Source organism: Erpetoichthys calabaricus, chromosome 8 (assembly GCF_900747795.2).
Source record: "Erpetoichthys calabaricus chromosome 8, fErpCal1.3, whole genome shotgun sequence".
Lineage (NCBI taxonomy): Eukaryota > Metazoa > Chordata > Cladistia > Polypteriformes > Polypteridae > Erpetoichthys > Erpetoichthys calabaricus.
Window position 1 is genome coordinate 100,389,423 of NC_041401.2, and position 27,473 is coordinate 100,416,895.

Genomic DNA, 27,473 nt, shown 5'->3' on the forward strand with positions numbered 1-27,473 from the left:
AATGTCAGACCTGCAGTTCCCGAGACACACATACTGAGGTCTGTCTGTAAGATAGTTCACGATCCATGCCACCAGGTATGAATCTACTCCCATCTCTGTCAGCTTGTCCCGAAGGAGCAGAGGTTGGATGCTGTTGAAGGTGCTAGAGAAGTCCAAAAACATAATTCTTACTGCACCACTGCCTCTGTCCAAGTGGGAGATGGATTGGTGTAGCATGTAGATGATGGCATCCTCCGCTCCCACCTTCTCCTGGTATGCGAACTGCATAGGGTCGAGGGCGTTTCGGACCTGTGACCTCAGATGGTGAAGCAGCAGCCACTCCATGGTCTTCATCACATGTGACGTCAGGGCGACAGGCCTGAAGTCATTCAGCTCACTAGGACGTCATACCTTTGGGACAGGTGTGATGCAAGATGTTTTCCAAAGCCTCAGGACTCTCCCCTGTTCCAGGCTCAGGTTGAAGATGCGCTGTAGAGGACTCCCCAGCTCCAACGCACAGGCCATCAACAGTCGTGGCTGTACTCCATCTGGACCCACTGCTTTGCTGGCACGTCTTGTCTTGTTTAAGTTTTACCCCTAGGTTTTTAAACCGATCTGCAATAATTAAAGGGAAGGTGTCCAATCTAATATTGTGTGCTAGCACTGGAAAAAAAGCACACTTTTATTCAAATTAATTTTGGGTCCAGATATCTTCTGAAATTCTGCTAGTGTTGTTAGGACTGCTGGCACAGAATTTTGTGGGTCTTATATGTACAGTACTATGTCATCTGCATAAAGTGATATTTTCTGTTCAAGTCCTTTTCTGATAATCCCCTTCCCTTTATCTCAGATGCATTTTGAAAGTGAACAGCCAATGGCTCAGTGGTGATTGCAGAGAGCAGTGTTGATAAGGGGCATCCTTGTCTAGTACTGTGTTCTAGTTTAAAGTAGTCTGAAATAATGTTGTTAATACGAAATGAAGCTTCTGGACTGGTATACAGTACAGTAATCCCTCCCCCATCGCGGGGGTTGCGTTCCAGACCCCCCCACGAAAGGTGAAAATCTGCGAAGTAGAAACCATATGTTTATATGGTTATTTTTATATTGTCATGCTTGGGTCACAGATTTGCACAGAAACACAGGAGGTTGTAGAGAGACAGGAACGTTATTCAAACACTGCAAACAAACATTTGTCTCTTTTTCAAAAGTTTAAACTGTGCTCCATGACAAGACAGAGATGACAGTTCCGTCTCACAATTAAAAGAATGCAAACATATCTTCCTCTTCAAAGGAGTGCGCGTCAGGAGCAGAGACTGTCAGAAAGAGAGAGGAAAGCAAACAAATCAATAGGGCTGTTTGGCTTTTAAGTAAGCACCGCGGGAGTGCGCGTCAGGAGCAGAGACTGTCAGAAAGAGAGAGGATAGCAAACAAATCAATAGGGCTGTTTGGCTTTTAAGTAAGCACAAAGCTGTTGAAGGCGGCAGCTCACACCCCCTCCGTCAGGAGCAGAGAGAGAGAGACAGAGAAAAACAAACAATCAAAAATCAATACGTGCCCATCGAGCTTTTAAGTATGCGAAGCACCGTGCAGCATGTCGCTTCACGAAGCAGCTGCACAGAAGGTAGCAACATGAAGATAATCTTTCAGCATTTTTAGACGAGCGTCCCTATCGTCTAGGTGTGCGAACAGCCCCCCTGCTCAATCCCCCTACGTCAGGATCAGAGAAAGTCAGCGCGAGAGAGAGAGAGAAAAGTAAGTTGGGTAGCTTCTCAGCCATCTGCCAATAGCGTCCCTTGTATGAAATCAACTGGGCAAACCAACTGAGGAAGCATGTACCAGAAATTAAAAGACCCATTGTCTGCAGAAATCCGCGAACCAGCAAAAAATCCGCGATATATATTTAAATATGCTTACATATAAAATCCGCGATAGAGTGAAGCCGCGAAAGGCGAAGCGCGATATAGCGAGGGATTACTGCAGTTTGATACACATGAACGTATGTTTGGGCCAAACCGACATTTGTGCAATGTGGTGAAGTGGTAGTCCCATTAAACCTGGGTGTTAGACTTTATGGGTGAATACATTACATTAAACAGGTGTTAAAGATTGAAAACTAACTTTAATGAATCTGGTTTTGACTTGTTATATTACCAAAGGAAGCAGTTTCTCAATCCTTCTAGCTAGAACTTTGGAGAATATCTTAACATCATTATTCAGAAATAAGATTGGTCTGTATGATGCACATTGTAGTAAGTCCTTATTTTTCTTAGGAAAGACGATAACTAATGATTGAAGAAACGTTCGAGGTAGAATTTTATTTTCTCTGGCTTTTAAAAATCTTCAAAATTAAAATTTTTACATTTTTAAAAACATCATAATCAAGTACATTCTCTTCGTTATGTGATGTGACTTGAGTTATTCCAAAACTATACTGATAAAAGAGGGAAATGTAAGCACCAGACAGTATCAGAAAAAATAAATTAAAAAAATCTGTGGTTAAATATGTATAAAGAAATTGCAAGAGGAACAGAATTGTGATTGCTACATATATTTGTTTTCAAATAATGTATGCACGTCCTTAGCAATGATATTTAACATTTAATTTGGAAAAAATCTGAATTTGCATAAGCTACCCTAATTTGGGGTGTTCATAAGAAATGTAATGATTTACTTCATCGGACGTATATAATAAACAAAAAAAGTTGCATCAAATATAATATTTGAAATATTAAAATATGTGCTTTAAATTTTTAAAGTCAAAATATTCCTGCTAATAATAGGGGAAAAATACAAAATATCTTTATATTTGTAATCACTGACCTTGAAATAGTCTAAAACAGGGATGTCCAACTCCGGTCCTGGTGGGCTGCAGTGGCTGCAGGTTTTCATTCTGGCCCCTTTCCTAATCAGCGACCGGTTTTCACTGCTAATTAACTCTTTTTCCTTTCATTTTAATAGCCTTGTTTTTACGGTTTTCAGTCCTCCGAATTAATTTGTTTCTTCATTAAATGGCAGCCAAACAGAAATGAGACGTGAAATGAGCCAAAAGATGACCAGCTAAATTGGAACGTCAAACTCCAGCCAATTTCACTCCAACCAATTTCTTAACAAGAAGCCAGTTCTTGCTGTTCATTAAAGCTGTTATTGAATATCGTGACTTGTTGCTGCTCTCATTCTGCCACAACAGTCTGCTGAGTTTCTGTTTTTTCTTAAACCACTGTCAAGATGTTTTGGTGACCTAAGCAGACCAATAAGACAGAGACCTTCACCTTTCTTTATTTTCAGGTTAGCTGATCATGTGGCGGCTTGTTTTGTGTCTCATTATTTTTTGGCTGCTCATTAAGGAAAAAGAAACAACTAAGGGGTCTGAGTCACATCGCTTAAAACTAAGGCAAATCAAGTTAATTGGCAGCAAAAACGTCTCACTAATTAAGAAGATGGTTAAAATGAACACCTACTGTCACTTCGACCCACCAGGACCGGAGTTGGACACACCTAGTCTAAAACAATACCTCATATGCTTATAGATGAAATTCATTATTTTTTAACTCCTGGAAGTGGCTCTTAAAATGTATTATTATTATTAGGATCACTGGTAAAGAATCGAATATCAAAACTATTATCATATTCATGATCAGCAGCCTTGAAGTAGCAGAAACCAACACTCCACTTGCCTATATTACCAGCCCCCATTTTTTTGCTGAAAACACCTATTAGTTTACTGTTTATCTGTAGAGTGTAATTTCCTCTGCACAATATGGCCTAAAAATTCGGATTTCTTGGGTCTAGATGGCCAAAAATAGGGGAAAGCTCCCCAAAAGCTCAATGTCTTGCATAACTAGACATCAAGATGAGTTGAACTGTATATCATATGTGGGGGATTTGTTGTACTGGTGAATCAGGAGGAGCTGGATAAAAAAAATAATAAAGTGATTTCAAAGAGTTCATAATTCTTATGAACTAGAGTAAAAAAGAAAATAAATTCTGGATGGAAAGCTAAACTCACTGGTTTGTTGTATGTTTGAATACTGGTAGCTGCCATGGAGAACTAAGAAAGTTAAGAGACTGAGAAGCAGGGAAAAGAAGAAGAATTACTAGTTTCAGAAGATTCAGTAGTGTATGGGAGGTTAAAATCTTTTGTGCTTTGAATAATTTTTTTGTTCATGAGGATTCTGTATTTTTGAAGTTTAATTTTCAAGCTTTGTTTTGATGTACTGTATGACTTTGTACTGTATTTTTTTGTTTGAGAAAGATTTTAGTTCAATTTGTCTCTTTTAAATATTTTGTGTGTCACAGTGCCATTGTAGAAAGTGCAACAAGTGGGTCATAAAGACTTTCTAATAAATATCAGTGCAGCACAGGAACCCCTTTGTCCAAGATAAGGATTTGATTAGTGAATAAGCACAGTAAAATAATCTTGAACTTGAAGCTCTTTTGTCTCGACTCCATTGTTTTGCTAGTGTTTTGGCTATGGTAAAATATAATAATTCTGGTGAACTACTCTTTGTAATTCTTGTCAATCTATGATACTGATAAAACGTATTGCTTAAAAACAACTCATAACCCTTCTGAAAGGCTACCTTCTGTTTTCAATTCTATTTTCAGTCTTTGGGAAAGACTTCTTGTTTTGTTTATTCCCAAAAGAGAAACATATGTCCTGGTTAGCTGGTTTAAACATCATAGCACTTAAATACTCTTTGTCAGGAAATTTTCAATTGCAATCAGTTTGGGATAAAGTCAGCTGTTATGCGCCCATAACTGGCATTAACACCATAAAGAGAGTCATATCCAGTTATTCAGTAAGCAATGTAATTCATGTTTTAGTTCAATTTCAATCTAAAATGAGTACCCCACCTTAAAATTTTATCTGTTATTCACTCCTCTTTGTTTGTAGTGATGACCCAAAACACTTTCTAATCTCATGTCTTTTATGAAAAACGGAGGCAAACAAATTCCTGATACATTGCAGCTGACTCAGGACACAGCTTGACCAACACCAAACAAACCGAACCATAGGTCAGGCGTCTTACCCAACAGTGGCTTATTTCTTAGCTATCAAGACACTTCACATGACATAAACATTGCGAAGTATTGTCTGAGAGGGGTATGCATTTAAAGATTAAAGGCTGAAAGACAAACAAGTGAAAACATTACCTGGTTGAAAGTATAGCTTATATTTGTGTAGTCTAAGATGATTCAACAAGCAGACGGTCAATTCATTAGTGTAGTTTCATTTTGAAAAATCCTATAGTATTGTGGTTGTGATTTACCACTATGAATGTAAATATAGCCACCAGTGAATAAAGAGGGATACAGTTCTTTAACACAAAATCTTGTCTTTTGAGGATGCTTCACTGTCATTCACAAGATTATTTAAAGGAAATTGTTTATTTAATAATTTACAAGTGTTTGAGACATTTTGAGCATTTATCTAGATACATAACATTAAGACTATGCAGCTCTAGGATTATGCATTTTGTATTGGACATTTTGATATTGTTTGCTGTTGTATGATGTTTTAACTATTGTGTCAGGAATTTAGATATCTCCATTCTCCTTGTAAACATGAGATACAAAATTTTTCTCAGCTATCACAACATCATGTATCGTAACAGATGCAAAATTTACGATTTTCAGACAAAGTATTTTTTGAAGATAATTCAATTTCATAATTGCTATTTTATTTTATGGAATCACATTACCTAATAGTATTGATTTTGTAATTAGAAACTAGTCAACTTTGCTTTAATTGATGCAAAAAATTATTTTGTTCATTTTTTCACATATATTGACTCCTTGTTATAGAAAATAAGAGGTGCTTTCAGCGTGTCTCCAGTATACTGTATTACAAGTAGAAGCATCTCAGAAGTGCTATTTATTTTTTTGGGTATTATTTGGTTTTCATCTTGATGATTATAAATAAAAATCACACACATTTAGCACAGGCTTTTTCCTATCATAATTATATAATTTTGACCCCATCACAATACATTTCATGTACAGTATATAGTACTTGGCTGTAAACTTCATTATATATTGTAAAATTAAAAAAAATTGAAATGCTCATATCTTGCAAGTCCTATAAGGAAACCATATACAGCTTTTATCCTAGTGAATAGAAATAGATAAATACTGTATATAATTTAGTTAAACAGCTTTTAAATACACAGTTTAGTATTGTTTAATTTGTATTAAACCTGATCACTTATCTTTATTTGACTACATTTTATTTTCTAGCTTACATGAAGCGACGTCATAGTTCAGTAAGTGACAGCCAACCTGTCGACAGCAGTTTGACCACAATCGACTACAGTCAAGGAGCCAGCCCCCAGCACCAGCATCATCAGCTGAAAAAGCCTCGTGTTGTACTGGCCCCTGAAGAGAAGGAGGCTCTCAAGCGAGCTTACCAGCAAAAGCCCTACCCTTCCCCTAAAACCATTGAGGAACTTGCTAACCAACTCAACCTCAAAACAAGCACTGTCATTAACTGGTTCCACAACTACAGGTAAGTTGGGTGAGGTGAAGTACAGGTCCACACCATTCCTTTTTGCACATCCAGCAATCCAATTAAGACTTAACCATCATTTTCAGTGGGATTATGCTATACACACAAAGGAAAGGTGTCTCATGGATCATATATAAAACTTGGAGACAAGAATTTGGTGCAGTTCATTTTCTATCTGTCATAAGTGACCTTCATATGTCACATTGCTCAGTTTGACTTGTTGCATTTGGTACAGGTTTTTGAGCTTTCGTCAGACTTAGAGATTTATTAACTAGTTATAACAAATATGATTCTGATATCCCTATCATCTTTGACATGCCCTCTATTTCCTTAGACTATCTAGTACTCTTTAACTTGTCCTTCTCTGTAAGGTTTCTTGCAAACCGTGTAGGTTAGCATTGTCCACTCTCGCGTCAAGTGATCAGAAGAAATGATCAATACCACTTGATCTTTATTTGGCATTCTTTTTGTCTTTCCTTGCCTGCAAACTAAACCATGAATTATTTTCTTAGAATATAAATTCACTCAAACTGAGTTGTGTTCTACCTACCCCCAGTTTGCAATAAATTGAGGCTCTTTCCACTATCAACCTAAGCCATGTTAAACTAGGTTTTGTTATAATTTGTTCATTTAAAATAGTACTGTATAATGTTGTCCTAGCATGTTTCGGAGCAGTGACTATATGAACTCCACTATTAACATTTGTGTTGGCTGCAGCAGGGCTAATGTAGTTTATTTTGGTATCTTACATTTTATCAAAATTGCTAAGTGTGAATCTGTTCTTGGACTTGATTTTTTCACAACTATAAAATAAAGTCTTTTTGTTAACATGCTTACATAAAAAGTCTTCAAATAATTTTTAATTTGCTTGATCTCAGCAAAATATTCTTAAAATACGGATCAGACATCATTATTCTGATTAATCATTTAAAACTGTCTTTGGTTTAACTACAGTGTGAGTGCGTCTTTACTCAAAAATCTGATCACAAGCCCACAATGCTCAGTTTATAAACTGAAATGCTTTTGAAGATGAGTATGACATTTGTATTTTGTTTGTTTGCCATATTGATTGATTATTATACAAGCATTATGTTACATACAGTTGTGCTTGAAAGTTTGTGAACCCTTTAGAATTTTCTATATTTCTGCATAAATATGACTTAAAACATCATCAGATTTTCACTCAAGTCCTAAAAGTAGATAAAGAGAAACCAGTTAAACAAATGAGACAAAAATATTATACTTTGGTCATTTATTTATTGAGGAAAATGATCGAATATTACATATTTGTGAGAGGCAAAAGTATGTGAACCTCTAGGATTAGCAGTTAGTTTGAAGTTGAAAGTAGAGTTAGGTGTTTTCAATCAATGGGAGTGGGCACCCTGTGTTATTTAAAGAACAGGGATCTATCAAAGTCTACTGTTCACAACACATGTTTGTAGAAGTGTATCATGGCACGAACAAAGGAGATTTCTGAGGACCTCAGAAAAAGAGTTGTTGATGCTCATCAGGCTGGAAAAGGTTACAAAACCATCTCTAAAGAGTTTGGACTCCACCAATCCACAGTCAGACAGATTGTGTACAAATGGAGGAAATTCAAGACCATCGTTACCCTCCCCAGGAGTGGTCAACCAGCAAAGATCACTCCAAGAGCAAGGCGTGTAATAGTCATCTAGGTCACAAAGGACCCCAGGGTAACTTCTAAGCAACTGAAGGCCTCTCTCACATTGGCTAATGTTCACGTTCAGGAGTCCACCATCAGGAGAACACTGAACAACAATGGTGTGCATGGCAGGGTTGCAAGGAGAAAGCCTCTGCTCTCCAAAAAAAACATTGCTGCTCGTCTGCAGTTTGCTAAAGATCACGTGGACAAACCAGAAGGCTATTGAAAGAATGTTTTGTGGACGGATGAGACCAAAATAGAACTTTTTGGTGTAAATGAAAAGTGCTATGTTTGGAGAAAGGAAAACACTGCATTCCAGCATAAGAACCTTATCCCATCTGTGAAACATGGTGGTGGTAGTATCATGGTTTGGGTCTGTTTTGCTGCATCTGGGCCAGGACGGCTTGCCTTCATTGATGGAACAATGAATTCTGAATTATATCAGAGAATTCTAAAGGAAAATGTCAGGACATCTATCCCTGAACTGAATCTCAAGAGAAGGTGGGTCATGCAGCACGACAACGACCCTAAGCACACAAGTTGTTCTACCAAAGAATGGTTAAAGAAGAATAAACTTAATGTTTTGGAATGGCCAAGTCAAAGTCCTGACCTTAATCCAATCGAAATGTTGTGGAAGGACCTGAAGCGAGCAGTTAATGTGAGGAAACCCACCAACATCCCAGAGTTGAAACTGTTCTGTACGGAGGAATGGGTAAAATTCCTCCAAGCCGGTGTGCAGGACTGATCAACAGTTACCGGAAATGTTTAGTTGCAGTTATTGCTGCAAAAGGGGGTCACATCAGATACTGAAAGCAAAGGTTCACATACTTTTGCCACTCACAAATATGTAATATTCGATCATTTTCCTTAAAAAATAAATGACCAAGTATAATATTTTTGTCTCATTTGTTTAACTGGTTTCTCTTTATCTACTTTTAGGACTTGAGTGAAAATCTGATGATGTTTTAGGTCATATTTATGCAGAAATATAGAAAATTGTAAAGGGTTCACAAACTTTCAAGCACAACTGTAGCACCGGTGCATTGTATGACCAAAGTATGTGGACGCAGGTTAATAAAATAAAGCACATGGCCATTCAGTCTCCATTGACAAACATTGGCAGTAGAAAGGGTCGAACTGAAAAGCTCAGCGATGTTAAAACACTGCACTATTATAAAGTTCCACTTTGCAATTTACGTGAAATTTCTGCTGTGCTAGGTCTTCCCTGGTCAAATATAAGTGCTGTTATTGTGAAGTGGAAGTGTCTAGGATCAACAACAGCCAGGCCTTGAAGTTGTAGACCATTCAAACTCTCAGAGTGAGGCCAATGAGTACTGAAACACATAGAGTCTACACATTGACAATCGTCTGTTAGCGTCATTCATAGCAGAGTTCCAAACTGGTTCTGGAAGCAACATCAGCACAAGAACTGTGCATTGGGTGCTTCATGAAATGGATTTCCATGGCTGAGCAACTGCCCGCAAGCCTAAGATCACTATATGCAACATCAAGCAACAGCTGCAGTGGTGTAAAGTATGCTGCCATTGGACTCTGGAGTAGCGGAAATGTGTTCTCTGTAATGATGTATTACGCTTCATTGTCTTAAAGTCTGATTGATGAATTTGACAGATTCCAGAACAATGGTGCCTTTCAGACTGCCCAGTGAATATAATAAAGTTTGGTGGAAGAGAAATGATGGTCAAAGATTGTTTTTCAGGGATTGTGCTAGGTCCTTTGGTTCCAGGGAAGAGTACTGTTAATGCAACAGCATACAAAACATTTTAGACAATTGTGCAATTCCAACTTTGTCTTACATGTGTATACAGGGTGACAGTCTGAGAGAAAAAAGCACCAAATATTTGTAGTTCTTTTTGTGTACAGGGTAATGACACATTCATATCTTCAGTTGTTAAAAAGTTATTGTTATAGCCAACTCTTCCTAATTAAAAGGAAAATAATATTAAAATGTTTAAGTGCCGTGGTTACAGTCTTCATGCCACTAGTAAAAGAAACTCCAAACAAATCTACAGAAAAAAAGTTAATGTGATTTGGTGAGGTAAAAAGTCATTTCTGAAGCAGTGGATCTCCACTGAATCATGTTGTCCAACTAAAAAGATTTGAGACAGTCTTGCCAGGTGGTAATCATGATACAGTACCCTCTAGGGATCAACAGGCTTCTCCTACCTCAAAATGAAATAGCTTAGTCAAAGTGCATACATAAACTCTAGTGAGGTTTTATATGACCTGATGTGAGAAGTTCATATTTGAAAATCCACACTTGTGTGACTTGCAGCAGTCTTTTAAAAGGAAGAGAGGGCCAAAACGTTTTCAATAGTGGTGTGAAAGACTAAGCAATTAACTGCTGGAAATACCTGGTTGCTGGTATTCTAGCTGAAGATTACAAAGCCAATTATTTAGTTATGGGGCAATTCCCTTTTCACATAGATTAATAGACATTTCATCACTTTCTTTAATCTATGAATGAAATATGTCCCCCTATATTGTGGGTTATTTGTTCACTCAGGGTTACTTTTACCTAATGATTTTTGTTGGTCATAACAGCTACCGTTATGTCATAAAGTAAAAAAACAGGGAGACAAAATTTTTTTGGTGGCGGTTTTTTCAGGTGAAAGGTCAGTAATTTTCTTACATAAGTTTTGTTCAGTAAGTAATATAAAATCATTCTGCCATTTTGGCAAATTTTGACTCATTTGTATTTTTGGATGATGGAATGCAGATCACACTAATAGCCTACGCTCTTTCATTGCCATTAAGATGGTAAAACACAGGGGTTGTCAGAAGCTATGTTGATCCAAGTTGACTTGTACCTAAGTCATGCCCAGTACAGCTTAACAATGTGAAAAATTCTATATTTAGTGCATACTAGAAATTTTGATTACTTCTTCCAAAGCTGTCTAGACTACATTCAGTCTGAATCCGAGGTGATACTAGAAGACTTAAAAGTGGCATGTGAGAGAGAATCCTTCCTGACAATTTTAGTTACCATGTCTATTCCAGCTTTCAGATTTGGTGAGGAACAACTATGCATGTCAGTATGTTGCCTTCTTTAACTGGACAAAAGTGAAAAGGGGTTAAAATTAACTGTATACTTTCATCTGCACACTTCACTTAATCCTGAGTCCTTTGTGAATAAACTTATGAAGCACATACTGTAAATGTAATAACATTTCCTTGTGACCTTATCCTTCCTATAAATTGTGACTTTGATTCCTTCTTCACCTGTACTTATTTTATTCTAGCCTTCCATTTCTGTCTTACTGATTTCTGACATTTCTTTTCTCCTTTTTGCCTTTCATTTGTCATCCAAATACTCTTTGGCAAAAGTAATATACAGTGTTGCCTTGCTTTTTATTCCTCCTTACTTTACATGGAAAATGTACCAAATGCTCACATAGAGGGTTTCACTTGAGTTAGTCATTGGTAGCCTCTAGGATATCTTCTAGTCTTGATGGTCACTTAGACATCTTTCTTTGTCAAGAAAAGCTAAGACAAATATAAGAGACATACTGAAAAGTATTTGTTCTAGGTACATTCATTTAGTCACAATTCTAAAAACTTAATTCTATTCTGTTTTCATTTTGGTGCCCCACAGGTCCAGGATCCGCAGGGAGCTCTTCATTGAGGAAATCCAGGCAGGCAGCCAAGGTGCACCTACTGAGAGTGGCTCTCCTACATCTCGAGCCTGTAAGACCAGTGGTGAACGGGACAGTTGTGATGGCACTGAGTCTGATGGAACTATGGAAAGCAGACCAGGAGTTGCCTTGGGGCCTGATGACTGTGGGGTGACTTCAGAGGGAGAGGGTCCTGACTCCAGAGAAGAAGGAGGAACCCAAACTCCCAACCGCTCCCCTGCCCTGCAGGACGCCACTACCTCAGCATCCAGTATACCCGGCACCAGTGGCCACAAGGGTGGTGCCCTCCAGAGCTTGTTCAGCTTTCCAGAGACAACTCCAGCCTCTGCCAAGAATCCCAGGGATAGCAGTCTGCGCAAAAAAAAGGCTGCCAACCTAAACAACATCATCCATCGCTTAGAGAAGGCTGCTAGTCGAGAAGAGCCCTCTGAGTGGGAGTTTTGAGATGTTTGGGGGCTTTTTTTGTTGTTTTTGTATTTTTTTAAACATTCATGCAGTCTTTTTTGCAGAGGCAAAGCCTGGCAGAAAAGTGAAGAAAAAGGTCAGTTGGAATTCAGAAGTGAGGGAATCTTAAAAAAACTACAAGGACCTCCGTCTGGTTTTTATTTGTGAAGCACTTAATGCCCTGCTGGCCACAGGGCCTTCCCACCATAGGCCAAATGGTGCAAAAAGATTTAGAAGCCTAACTGAAAAGGAGAACCAGAGACCCTAAGGAGCATTAAAATCCTAGGATACCATGCAGTTTTCAGAAGAAAAAAACTTAAGAAGCAATTTTTTTCTCTGCAAAGAGGGCATGTTGCCCTCAAAAATGTTTTTGAATAATTGTTTTCTGCGTGAATTTTCTTCACACTGTTGAGCTGAATAACTGTTACAGCGTTTGCCTTGTCGTGCGTGTGTGTGTGCGTGCATTTTGGGTTTTTTCCCCTTTTTTTGTTCTTTGGTGTCAAAGAATGAGCAAGAAAATGAAATAAGAATCCCAAGTATATATATATATAAATATATATATATATATATATATATATATATATATATATATATATATATATATACATATATGTAAATGGGGGAGGGATCTTCATAAATACATGCTCCCCACAAGCTACTTTTTTCTTCTTTTTCTTTTCCCCTGATGCTGCCATTTAATGGCGTTGATGTTCCAGTACACTATCAACTACTTTAAGAAGAAAAGGATAAAAGGAACACTTTTTTTGCGTGTGTAAAAGAAAAACCAGTTTTATAGCTGTTTGGTTGCCACTAAGAGATTGCACAGTCTGTTGACTCTAAACACACTAGTTTGTGGAACTCCTAAGTATTTTGGGGGAAAAACACTTGATGTTTAAAACTTTGGGAAAAGACACATTCATTTCACTTATTTTTTAACTAAAAACGGCTATGTCAGGATAAAAATCAATTTGTAGTAGCTGATTTTAGTGTTTTCTTGTGAGTGGACTAGAATTCTTGATATGTAGTGCACATTTGTTTCATAGCTTTAATTGACTACTAGGTCATTAAAAGGGGGAGAGTTTTTTTGAAATACACTCCATTTTAGGCCAAAATCAGGAGACATGAACAGATTGAGAAAATATTTAAGCTTAGCTATTTAAAAAAAAGGAAAAGACAGAAAAGAACCTGCTTTTTATCCTCTAACCACAAAACACGCTGTTCAGACCTCATGGGCAGGAGTGCTGTTTGGCACAGTTGTGAAGCATGGCGTTGGGCTTGCTTGTGGCATTGTTTGTCCCATTTCCAAGCATCTTTCTTATAGCTGCATTGAAACAGCACAGTGTGCACATCCCAAAGAGCCTAGATGTTCAAAACAGACAGAAGAGACTGAAGCAATCTATTAAGGTTTAGTGTTTTAAGATACAGCTACATTATAGAAAGAGCAAGCAATGTTAAAACAGATGGCTCTCTTTGGGTTTCACTTTGCTTGCCTCTCCTGCCCTATATCTCATTTAAACTAGTGTTCATATGTTAGCTGTTTGTCTGTTTTGGCCATTGGGAGTCCCTTCAAATTGTTTGTGTTCTTTATTTTTGATATGGAGTATTTCTCAGGACCTAAGGAAATGTCTTAAGGGATATTTACACAGGATACATTGATGGCATTTGCTTTCAAAAATGTCAAGAATTCTGGACATTTTAAATGACACTTTTTTTTAAATGTTTTAACCCAAAGAAAAACTGCTTCAAATCCATACAAATTTAGGTATCACCCCTGGGTTGCATGGTCAGAGGTGATGAGGTTAGACTCTGAAAACAACTTTCTAAATATGGAAGGGTAGTAGAGCTGAGTGTAGTACATGTTATTGCAAATTTTTTTCAAAAGAAAAAATCAGATATAAGTACTACTTTTATATTTAATCTTATTTTTTTTGTTCCCCTTAAACCTGAACCATCCTTTATAGCTGTTTTGTAAAAGTAATCACTTTTAGACTTTGTAATATTATGAATACAGAACACCCTTGTGTTGAAAGTTAAGGTGGTGCAATTACTACCATTGCCAGTTGATTTATTTATAATACAACTTTCAGAGCTACTGTGGCAATCTATGTAGAGTAAGTTTAATTATAATTTGAACTGTTGTGTATGTTGATTTTCTATTTCACTGGAATCTGTTTGGATCTGACACCAAAGGAAGACATGCAGGTGACCATAAATCTGACATTTTTGTGAAGTACTATAAGCAAAGCAGCTAATTATTTGCAATAAGCCAATAAAAAAATTTAAGTTTTGGATCAGTTTTACTCATGTACCACTTTCATGTTGGGGCTACTGATCCATTATGTGCAATGTATGCTTTTGCTTATCGACATTAAACTAAAGTGGAAGTAAAACTGGGAGCCATTAGTTCAAGACTGGCGGCAAGGTAAGACTTGGGATACCTTTGCTTTTTGTTTACACAGTTGTCGGGGATAGAATTACTCATAATGTGTACCTAGTAAGACATTATTGCAAGCAAAAACTCAACCTCTTACATCAATTTCTACCCTGTGTAAATATCCTTTTATTTGTTTACCCCATCGTAATATGTGTATATAGTTTTACACATGAACAAAAAATATGCACCTCTAAACTGCAACCAATGCCTGGCCCCTCTAAGACGCACATCTTCAACTCTACTGTGCCTCATGCCTCTCTTTGCCCGTATGTGTGTGAGAATGTTGTATAGTTGAGAGTGTGGGTGTGCACGAGAGCAATTTGTGACACAAGCAAGATTTTCTAGGTTTGTGTGAGTTTTCTTTTTCTTTTTTTTTTCTTTTTTGTATGTACCTTGCACATGTAGAGTGCACAACTGCCACCCTTTCTTTTTAATAAGCTGCGTTTATCCATCAATGGCTTCACCAACGTTTGATGTTTGTAGGTTCCTTTTTATGCCATATTTTACAAGACTTACAATAGATTATTGCAGTATATAATGAATTTTGTTTCTTATTGTTTTAGCTTATTTATAGGTGCTGTATTTTTATTTGAAGTTTTTTGGTTAGAAAATAATTAAAAAGGGGGGCAATTTTTTTTTTTTTTTTTTTTGTTTTTTTTTAGATTGATAGACTGCCGGCAGTATTGGGTAATATTTACAAGATTTAGTTGTCATACATGTATATTAATGAACTGAAGACTATTTTGAAAATGTCATTTATATTATTTCAAGAGAAGATAAAAAGTAATAATAAGAAAAGCCAGTTATGAAAACATTACATGGTGCATTCATAACTCAATTTTATTATTGTCATAACAGGTTTATTTTGGGGTTTATTTGACTGTATTGTGTTTGTGTGTGTCCATCCTTTTTCTTAACATTAATTCCTGGATGCCTCATCATGCTTCTACACATTTGACTGATATGTGTTAGTATTTCTTTATGTGTTGGACAGCTGCAGAACCTATTTTAGCACAAATTATCCTTTTCAGTTTCTTTTTTTAATACTGTCTGATTTGATTCTTTGATGCACCAACAGAAAAGCACTTAGCTGTTTTGTACCAAGTGTTCTTAAGGTAACTCTTTAGAAAAATAGGGGAGCCAAAGGTGACGTGCGCACCTATGAGCCCTTGGATGCAGAAGAATTGTGGCAAAGGCCACCGCCTCGCTGCTAAGCAGCAGGCTTGGCAAAGGTGACTGGAGGGAAATTTGGCCCAAAACAAAACATTAATTAGAAACGGTCTTAGGCATGGTTTTTAACTATGATATTTCTGGTTTATGTCTACCTGAGAAAAATAAAGTAGTCAAAAATGTAACAGCAATCAAGGCTGTTTACCAGGAGCCCTAGGTTGTGTCCATCTGACAGAAAAAATTAAAAATATACAAGCAGGCGTATCTGTGTTGACCAAAAGTTGACCTAGGTTGTGTCCAAATAATAAAACGGTGCTGAATTGTACAGTTTCTGTAGATTATTTTTGACTGTTTGCAGGGCATACATACAGTGGACATATTAAGGTTTCTAGTAAAATACAATACTTTTTTTAATTTGTTTTTTGTTTTTCTTTTAGTCCATGTGGATGAGCTATGTTGGAGACTTGGGATCTCCATTAATGTTAATATCACTGTTAACAGTTGATTTAAATGACAATGGAACGGGAGGAGAGCAGATGTAAAGCAGAATATTGAATCACTGGGCAGTGGATCATGTTCCTATGAAAAGGCAGAACTTGTATACTTCACATGTGTTATGTTTTCTTTTACTCTATATGGGTAACTGGAACATTAGTTTACCTTTCCATTAAGTTTTCTTTGTCCCATGTGTATCATGGGCCTTATAATAATCCTACTGACTGCACTGCTCACTAAGTATGACTTGCTAGATAGAACCAGTGAGCTTAAGTTATCATTGAATATGTTGTTCATTTACCAGCTGCATATATTTTTGGCTCCACAACATCTTTGCTTTGAAATGTGTAGCTCTCACAGAATGAAGCACAAGCACATCTTTAATGGTGGTTTGCACCACCTCATTGCATTTCAACGTCAGATATCAGTTTTATTTAATTTGGCATTGCAATTGCTGATGTGTGCTGAATATGTTCATGGCACTGGAGCTAAAGCATTTAAGAATGCTGTGCCACACTTCTTTAGAACACCGATGCACCCACAGGCATGAGAAGCATTCAGTGACCCTTTCTGTAAGTGCAGGCAACAAACCAAGCAACTTAGACTTGAAGTCACTTCTAGGCTTTGCTGTTGGAGACTGAGGTAGCAGAGTGCACAATAGTGGCTTATGAAATTATGGCCTTTTCACAAATGGTTACAAACCAAACACTCATTTTTATTGCAAAGCACCTTGGGGCATGAAGCCTTTAAACTCTAGCCCTTCTATTCCACTATTGGACAGCAAATCGGGGCATGGTGCCTTTAAATTAAGGTTAGAAACCGAAGCACTCGCCAAGAGTCTAACTTCTTATTACAGAGTACTGAGAAATACTCCACTCTGCTTAAGCAGAGTCTGAAATCAGAGATACTCCTTAGAGTCACAGGAATGCCTTTTCAGAGACGTTTATGAACCAGCCTTCCTGGATCCTGTGGGGTGCAGTCTCTTTAATCGATGCCTTTTTTTCATATAAATATGCCATTGGTTTCAAACCAAGTGCACACCCAGGGTCCTGAGTGCCTCCATCAGCCACAGTGACTCATCAGCAAAGCCTTTTGTGTCTAATCCTCAGCAAGATTGACATGGCAGTGAAGATTGCAACATTATATTTTTGGTAGGCAAAAAATTTCCAGCATTTTAATTGATAATTTCTGGTTTTCGGTTCCTTTAATTACAAAAATTAGTGAAGCTACTTTTATCATTTTTTAAAGTTAAATCATATTACTTTGTCAAATGAGAGTTAATTCAGCTAGAAACCCAGGAGAATAGAGCCAAAAGTGACAGACAATTCCTAATATCATGTTTAAGTTCAATCACCATGGGAATTGGTTGATGCAGGTGAGAACGTCACTAAATAGATGTTAGTTCTGTCTTGAAGGTGCTCTTTTAAAATTAATCATTTTTACTCCAGTTAATGATTAATAAGTATGGAGGCAGCAGGCTGTAACAATGCTACTGATATAGACGTGTTTGGGAGGAGACTGGCAGCAACGTCATTGGAGCTTAAAGAAGCACTCAAATAATCTGGAAACAAATTTGTCATAATTAAGGGAGCAAATTACACTTTGCCACATATCAAGCATGGTTTCAGACATGCTGGCATTTAAATAAAGGCCTCAATTTCTTTATTCTTTTCATACCCTTTTTTGTGCCTTCCCCTTTATGTTGTAACTACAATATATTGTACATTTCAGTGTCCAGAATTTGAAAAAACTGTCAATTTGAATTGAGTGAAAAGAACAATTTAAGTGTGCTTTTGACCACTAGAAAATCCCAAAATCTACAATATCAATTACTGGCTGTACACAGACCTCCTTTAGATCTAGATTACAGTTACTTCGTTCTTTGCTATCAGTATCTAACATAGCTGTGCAGTGCATACAGTAAATGTAGTTAGCATGTTGAAAGTAGATGAGGCCAACCTATCTGGAAATTTTATTTTTGTTCTCTTTATCTTTAATGTCTTCCGCCAATGAACCATATGAAGCTACCTAAACCTTTAGTGAGAGCTACCTCACAGTGGGCTAAACGGATAAAAGGTGGACCCACATGTTTTGGTCTAAAATAGCTAGCAGCTGAAATTAAGCTTTGTGCTTTTTGGTTTTTGTCTTTACTTTATTTACTTAGTAGTAATCCAAAGAAACTCTAAAATGTAATGGTTATAATTTCAGTGTCTTGATAATTATTTTTTTCTTGTTAACTATTTTTTATTATGATAGGGTCTCATTGCACTTCAGATTAGAAAGTTGAACTGGAGAAAGTCAATTATACCAGTGGAAATCTGTACCTTTGGCAGTGCCATTTTTATATGTCATTACATTAATTTTAATTTGCCTCCATAAACCCATATTTAACTCTGACACCAAGAATATTTAACAAGGTTATATTTTTGTGTTGAGTCTGTAAGAAATAATGAATCTCCTTATTTTATTTTATTTTACATCTGAAATATGAAGCATTACAAAGCCCAATAGTTTGCTGATTCTCTGACTGATTAAGATTTTAAAAGATAAATATGAATGATTTGTATCTTTAGTTAAAGGCTGTCTTATTGTGGTTGATCGTGCTTAGCACATACCATCTTGCCTGATGATTACTGATTATAATTAAATGATTGAAGGTTGTGACATTCAGTACTGATAGCATAAATCCTGCTACCTCACCCCTTTACTGCAGTTTCTGTTAGGTGTCATATAGTGGTAGTCAGCAAGTCCAAATAGATGGATGAAGACCATGATCCTTATTTGGGGGCTTTATTTTATACATAAATTTCAATATTGTGCGTATGTTCATATTTTAGGGATGATTGTAATTGCTTGGCATGATGATACAGGTCCTTCTCCCACAAGCCAGTTTGTTCATTCCAGGGTTTCTAGCAAAAATTGCTGAAGTTAATTCATATAACCCAGGTGGCCTATGTGCACCTATACTTTAACAATGTTGCAAGAAAGCACATTTTGTTTTTTAGCCATTAGATAATATGTGCAGTTTTCCCCTGTAATGTATAAAGGAAATATAGAGTTTCCATTGTTTAGACCTCTCCCGGCCACAGAATTAAATGAAAACAGCACAGAATATCAATAATCACATGAACTGACTTTTGATCTTTTTAAAGATTTTGTGAAATAGGCCATGGTATAATTGCTGGACCATTAGAATGCTATGGCAAAATAGGCAAAATTTTATTATGGTATGGATTCAACTGGTTATCTATTATGTTGTTGTGTGAAAACAATTTTGTACTTGAACTTATGCTATGAGCTCCTTTAGTTTTGAGGGAAATTTGCTGGCATATCGCGGTATCATGTACTAACTATAACAATCACAGCTTTCGCTTAAGCATGTTACTCTTTGGAAAGGGTAAAGAAACTTGTACCAAAGGTAGAATTCATGAAATATACCAGATTACCTAGGGCTTGAATTCCTGGGTGATGCTGAGTTTCAACGATTTGGCAGCACCTCTTGACGATGGATGACAATGAGATCTGTTTTTACCTGATTGTTTTGTGTTGTTTGCATACTTGAAATTTCTCCGCAGGCCTTTATGCTCTGCTTTTCCTTCTGTTAAGCCTCCTGCGCATTTTTGTTCATTCAGAGCCTGATACAAAATCTGAACAAACAGCCTGAAAATTTTCTCATATCATGCATGTTTCAGTTAGAGTTCACATTATTGATGAACGTTAAATTTACTTCTGCTTTAGTTCAGGTCAGGATCACATTTTTAAAGATGTTTTCTCTTTTACAAGTTTGTTTCAAATATTTCATTATGAAAATAAGTTTTAATATAAGGGCATATGATAATATTAGTAATATATTTCCTATTCTGTTTTAATTACAAACTCCTCTGATTAAGTGAGAATGGCGTAGGATTTTTTGCCAATTTAGCTAAGAAATTGTGTTTGATCCTGTGGACTGATTACATTATGCAAACAGCCAGCCAGAGATCCAAGTCAATTTAAAAGGATAGGCCAAACTCATTTAAATATATGGACCTGTAGTCAGGTCATCTTGCATATCCTTAAAGTAGTGTAAGAGCCTGTGTATATTCCAGCAGGTTGCCTCATTTCTGTCTGGGTCTGGTTAACCCTTGTGCCCCTCAGGATTAGTCATGGAAATTAGAACTTCTAGTGTCAAGCCTGTGCATACTGTTTTGCTGTTGTATTTTTCATGGGCTTCAGGGTCTTTAGATCTGCCATTTGAATTTGATTCCATGCTACCCGAGAAATTTGTTGGAGATTTCAAGTATTTTTGTTTTTTAGCAGAGTGAAAAAAAAAATTAAGTTCATGGGATACAAGAGCACACAACCATTTAAAATATCTAATCGTAGTATTGTTCAGGACCACCATGTGCTGTGCTTTTTTGTGTCTTAGTGTATTATGTTGTTTTTCTTTTTTTTTTACAGTAACCAAAGCAAGGAAGAAATACATGATTCTTGTCTCTCTGGAGGCAAGGAAAGCAAATCACTGGCAAATCAGGGATGTCTATCTCAGGATTTAGAAGTTGAGATTTCAGTTTTATCTGAGAGAAATGTATAATTTATTTATTCTATATTTTGTTTTTAAACTTTCCTCTTACAATTCTAAGCGGGTATCAACTGTTAGACTAGGTCATGTGCTTATAAGCTATACTGAGAGCTAGCTAAATGTGGAAATGTATGAGCTGAATGGTTTGGAGTGAGGCTGGTATGAAGTGAATATGTATACTTTAACTAGAACACATATGAAGAGCTTTCTTTTCTACTTCTTAGGTCCTTATCTTGTTCAAAGGTAATATTATATTGGCAGCTAACTGGGGCTGAACATGTGGATGCTCTCTATTTTCTAACCAAGCAAAAAGCATTATGAAAGCAATAAAAAAAGAAAATCCAGAGTGCATCGATGTTCTATGTTATGGAGGATTGTGGAATTTGCTATGTAGATTGCCTCTAACTACTTTCTGACCTGGCGTTTGAGTTGTACCTTTAACATTTTAGCAGCACTGATCAGGTTTTAAATAACTTCTTTACTGGTAGAATTATGCAGATTAGCAACACTCTTGAACCAAGCCTTGGCACTCTTACTACAGATAAAATATTTTGATGTAGAGGAAGGAAATCAATATGTAATATAATGGGATTTAAGCTACTGTAGGTGTGAACAGTTTTGTTGGAAAGCAATTTGATTTTATTTACATTTCAATGTTGAATTTTTGTATTCTTTCTGAAATGACAGGTGCATATCTTTTATTTATCATTTAGTGAAATGTCCATAAAACCTAAAGAAAATGTAACTATTGCTAATTTCATGAGCATCCATTGTTTTTATTCCTATACTAAGCAGAAGAAAATTGGCTACATTTGAATAGGAAACTGGGCATTTAGATGCTCCCTACCAACAGCAGTGTCAGTGATCGCTGTAATACAACAAATGCATTTCTGCACTTTTGAGTTGTGAAGGTAAAATTAGAGCATCTGTTGAAATTTTTCTTCTTACCATATTTGATTTGTTATTTTTCCATGCTCTAGTTGTGTATAGGGGCTGGAAAAGCTACTGCAGTACTCAGGTTTTAACTAAAAGGAAAAAAAAAAAACATATAGTTGAACCCATCTTTCCTCTTTTATGTTGTGGTTTGTTATTGACTTTTTTGCTTCCTTGATTAATTCCTACATTACAACACTAATGTGCCCACTTTAAATGTTGCCACACTGCTAAAAATGTGCACCATTCTTCGTTATTTATTTTTTTTTTTTTTTTTTTTTTTGAGGTTGTTGGCGGGAGCCATCAATTCTGTAAATTATTTGTATTCCAAGGTTTGTTTTCTGAAAGCTGTGCTAGGAATGCTAAAGCTTAACAAGTAGCAAAAAATTTTCTGCAGACTTAGTAAAGCAGCACCCTCGGATGAAGTAATCACAAGGCACATGCAGCACCTAAGTAGGTGTTTTACTTTGCAGTTTTTAAAAACTTTTCCTGCACCATGTTCCCAACATAGATCAATCTTGGTCTGAAGGCTTGAATATTTCTATTATATGCATAGGTACACATGCACGTAACATATATATACTGTATATATAGATGTAAGCAGTGAGAGAGAGGGTTCTATACAATATATATATATATATATATATATATATATATATATATATATATATATAAATACATAGATGAAAACGGGGGTTAAAACAAAAAAAATATTTTTCGTCAAATTAGAGGTTCATAACATTATTCCTACACTACATTTTCACTTCACCACTTTCCAATTAACCATTGTCCAAGGCTTTTGTGAAGTACAGTATAGGAAACACCTATTATAAGTAAAGCTCCCAGGGTGCCTTGCTGCTGCTCCTCCTCCACATTTTTTTTAATATATAACAGCAGTGGTTATCAATTCGTAAGAATTGTAGCAAGTACTAATGGTTTTGTAAAGTAGAACTCCTGCAGGACTGTATCCCATGCATTTTGTCTTTCTTCTGCTTTATTTATTTATTATTTTTTTATTTTTTAAATATCCCTTTTACATGTTTAGATGTACTTAGCCCAGAAGTAAAAGTGCTTACCTCTGCTCATCTCTTATGCATCCCATTTAATGTGTGCCCTGGTTGGAATCACATTCTGCTGTATGATTTTCAAAGCTGTAATATTCCCATGACATTTTGTTCCCATGATGATGGTGATTTATCACTTTTACAATCACCAGATTTATAAGCCATTTTCTAATGTTGACAGCATGTGGGACACTACTTTGTATTCATAGAAAAGTCTGTCAAGAGACAGAGGCCTCCAATATGCTTGACCAGCAAAGGTGGATGGGTAGATAGCAGTGATATCAGTGTTGTAGCTTTGCAATGCATCTGTGCCCTGTCCTGTTTTTTGTCTGAAAGTGGAGTGCCATAAAAACAGAAATAGGTAAAGACTTTGCAGGTACCATTTCATTTGACTCAGAATGGTAGGGGTGTTGAGACTTGATTTTCTTCCTAGCCATAAAAATGACTGATCATGGAGTTAAGTGCCGCTTGGTATATCCTTTCCCCTTTCAACTGTGCTTGTTTGGCAGTAATCTGGCTTCCACATGTGTAGTTCTTTTAAAAGCTAAGCTCTACAACATTGCATTATCTGTTTTGTGGCATTTACATATATTTAGTTTAACCTTAAAGGTTCAATCATCACAAATTGCCGTTTCCACCTTGGGGTTATTTAGTGATTGGAGGCCTGTGTTCAGAACAATTAATGACTTAGTCTGTGTTGTGCTATTGTTATGTCTACACTTCTTGTGCACTGGACATTTTGGAGCGCTACCCTTGCTTCCAAACTTCACACTGAAGTATCTCTTCTGTTATTACAAAAAAAATAATTTGACCAAAAAAAAATGTAAAAGAAAAATCCTGCCTGTTCAGAAATTTCATATTTGTACTGCCTCAGCATTTCACTGTGATGCACCAACCAAGGCAACTCCATTTATTTCAGGGCCTGTCTAGAAAAAGTAATTATATTGTCAACCTGTATTATGCTATTATTTGTAACCCCTTTCCCATGATTTTGCCACATTACAAGATGATGAAACTGCAGTAGAATGGTTCGAACTTGGTTTGAACTTGCACCAGCCATAACCAAAGTAGGGGACACTCTACTTAGCCACAGATACAGAGGCAATTATTTCAGATGCCGCACTTTGATTTTTAGTAACAGTTGTGGAGAAAACAATCGAAATTGTCTTTACCAGGGGTGGGGCAAGTGATCTGGGGGTTAATTTTGTTTGTGTTTTTAAAGAAAAAATGTTTGAAAGACCAAGATTGAAGTCTTTTGAGTCTGCTGCTTCTGTGGCTATGTGGACAGTCCGCCTGGCACATCTATGGTCCTGTCTATAAACTGTAAAAATTCTCTCTTGGTGCCACATCACAATCTTTTATATATATATATATATATATATATATATATATATATATATATATATATATATAATACTATTTTTTTTTTGTGCGTGTGAACTATGCACAAATCAGTCAAAAAATAGGTATGGGCAATTCTTTAATGCCCATATATATATATTATATATTACACACTAAACCATAAAAGTTGTATTCATATATAGACATACTGTGCGTATGTGAAGCTTTATGATTGGCAGCAGGAAAGGTTGATACCTCCATGGCGCTGTTTTTCTGTCCAGATGAGTTTTTCTTTTCTTTTTAGATTTTCCTTGTAAGTCTATTCTCAGCACTGTAAGACAGTTCCCTCTACAATATGGAGAAGCAATATCACTGTATGAAACTCACACAATGTATTATTATTATTATTATTATTATTGTTATTATTATTATTATTATTCACTAGCACCCTAGGTGTGATAATTGAAGTAAATATCTTTTATACAAACACAATTTGATGTGTGGTGTATTTATTTAAGGCTATTTTTCCAGTTAAAACTCAGTAAGTGATTTGTAGAATTTAGTGGGGTGCAAACTGTATTTGTGTTCAAATACTAATGAAAATGTTAAATTTTAGCAGCTATTACTTATTTTTATATATATTTTTATATAGATTTTTAATCTATCCAGTAAATTTGCTTATAAGAGCAATGAACTTGTAATTTGTTAACCGTTTTTGATGGCTGCTGCTACTTACTCTTGAAGAAGAAAAAAAGAAGTAAAACCATCAACTTGCTGTATCACTGTAGATCTCGCAAATTAGCCGTGGTAGACAAAATAATGACATGTTTTCATTCCAGTAGCTCCTTCCAATGCTGTTTGTGACCCACCCTGTCTACTGAAATCTTATCAAAAGATCAATACTATGAAATATCCCTTCACGTAACTCTTTCTGGACACTGACTGATTTAGCTTGCCAGCCTTGCTTCATGTTGTAGGGAAGTGGGCTGTTGGTGATTTGTATTGTTAAAGAATTGTTTTTTTCTTTTACCATTTTAGCAAGTAAGTGCAAATGATAGCAACTTTTATTGGTCACAGACTCATTTTATCTTTTTTGAATTTGGGTATGGGAATCAAAATATGAAAATCCCACATACAAGTGTTTCTATGGACCCTTTGGCACTGGTGAGTAAAGTAACAGCAACGGCTGAAATTGAAGATAGTTGACAGTACAATACTACTGATATTGGTTGTGCTGAGACAGTCTTCCTGTTTGTTAGTGATCAGTAAGCCACTGACATTCTACAGGTGTGTATGTGGTGACACAGGTAAGCACTGGCTTCCTCTTTTGGTGATGGGGGTCTCTCATTGCCTAACTTTAATCACTTTGATTTACCTGATGTATTTAGAATAGATAGATAGATAGATAGATAGATAGATAGATAGATAGATAGATAGATAGATAGATAGATAGATATGGTGGCATGCAAAAGTTTGGGCACACTTGCTTAAAATGTCTGTTACTGTGAATATTTAATTGAGCAGAAGATGAACTGATCACCAGAAGACAAAGTTAAATATGACACATTTGTTTAATGTTTGTGTTGTTTACAATAATATTAAACTAAAAAGCACACAATAGGGAATATTATAGGAAAGCACTAGAAAATAGAGTAACAGAAAACAAACCAACCTTACTGCACGCATGAACTTACCAAAAAAGTTTCTTTGCCCTGTATATCTGGAGGGATAGACTGTCCATGTTCCTGCTTTCCCACAACACAAATTGGTACTCTTTCTACTTTATTCTGGCCTCTTTTTCTCTCCTGACTTTAGAAGTCAGTTCCAGGGTCAAGAAGTCACAGTGCCCTCTTAAAATTCTTGAAACCAGTGCACTGTGCCCTGAATGAAACCATTACCTGCTAACCCAATAGGCTGCAGGTTTCTGTTACTGTTGAGAGCTGTCTGCCTTCACCTGCTGTTCAAAGGACATTCGGTAGTGTTCCTCCAAGCCCTGCATGGCATCAATCACACTGATAGATGGGTTTTAACTGTTGACCTTCAAGATTTGTACTGAGAAGGTTCACCTAAGTCGGTTCACACAGGCATGTACATGTGTTTGGTGCTTGCCGTTGGTGTTTTTCTATTGGTGGATCAGCTGCTGTCTATTCAATTTTATTTATAATTGCCTAACAGGGCAGCCTCTTCAAGACTAATACAAGATACTCACATTTAAAAAAAATACAAGTGATGGTTACATGTTTCTTTAGAGAGCATCAAGTAAAGGTTCATTTCATTTTTCAATGAAATGGCAACACGTGACCATGTTCTTTCCTTTGACAGGACGCCATGCTAAGCTGCAGCTGGAGTTTGCTGAGGCAGTCAGAACCAGTGCTGACCAAAAAGATCTGATAATGAAGCTGGAGCATGATCTGAGCACCATTCAGTCCATGTCATCTCTGCAGCGACCAGACACAGAGGTGGGTCAAAGACTTCTCAAGAAGGAGATAATGTGACCTTTAGTTCTCACCATTTCGATTGGGTGTCCAGAAGTTGATTTTTTTATTACTTTAAGCAGTCTGCACTCATTTAATTCTTGTCAGAAAATGAGTTTCATTTGTCTTTTCAGACATTACAAATGTGGGAGAGGTAGAACCTTTTTCGTAATACTGACAGAACATGCAGTCACCACTTTAATTTCAGCTTATGTGTACCTTGTACACAGACTTTGAGTGCAGAGGACAGATGTCTGTAACTGATTTTATCTTCCCTTACTAAAAGTCCAATCTGAGATGTCCTTTGCTTTGTTTCAGGGTGCAGACATGACCCATCTGGAAAGAATCCCAGAGCCAATCAAGGAAGCCACAGCTCTCTTCAGTGGTAATGAAACATGCTATCATATTTTAATTACAATAGTTTGGTGAGTGGCATGTTGGTACTTCCTTCCATCCATTATCCAACCCTCTATATCCTAACACAGGATCACAGGGGTCTGCTGGAGCCAATCCCAGCCAACACAGGGCACAAAGCAGGAACAAATCCCAGGCAGGGCGTCAGCCCACCGCAGGGCACACACACACACACACATACACATACACACACACACACACACCAAGCACACACATAACCTGCATGTCTTTGGACTGTGGGAGAAAACTGGAGGAAACCCACACAGACACGGGCAGAACATGCAAACTCCACACAGGGAGGACCCAGGAAGCGAACCTAGGTCTCCTTACTACAAGGCAGCAG

The 27,473-nt window shown here is 36.7% G+C and overlaps 1 protein-coding gene across 5 annotated transcripts in view; it reads left to right on the forward strand.

Annotated features, from left to right (window-relative positions):
• cux1b (cut-like homeobox 1b) overlaps positions 1 to 27,473 on the forward strand; it is a 559,925-nt gene that overhangs the window by 493,989 nt on the left and 38,463 nt on the right. For 4 of the 5 annotated variants that reach the window (XM_051930770.1, XM_051930772.1, XM_028807162.2 and 1 more), the window contains 2 exons: positions 6,217 to 6,484; positions 11,761 to 13,416. In XM_051930770.1, the coding sequence (XP_051786730.1) occupies positions 6,217 to 6,484; positions 11,761 to 12,244 (752 nt within the window). In that variant the 3' untranslated portion in view covers positions 12,245 to 13,416. Of the gene's footprint in view, positions 1 to 6,216; positions 6,485 to 11,760; positions 13,417 to 26,564; positions 26,702 to 27,034; positions 27,102 to 27,473 lie in introns of those variants that run through there. The other variant, XM_051930773.1, reaches the window with a different exon arrangement.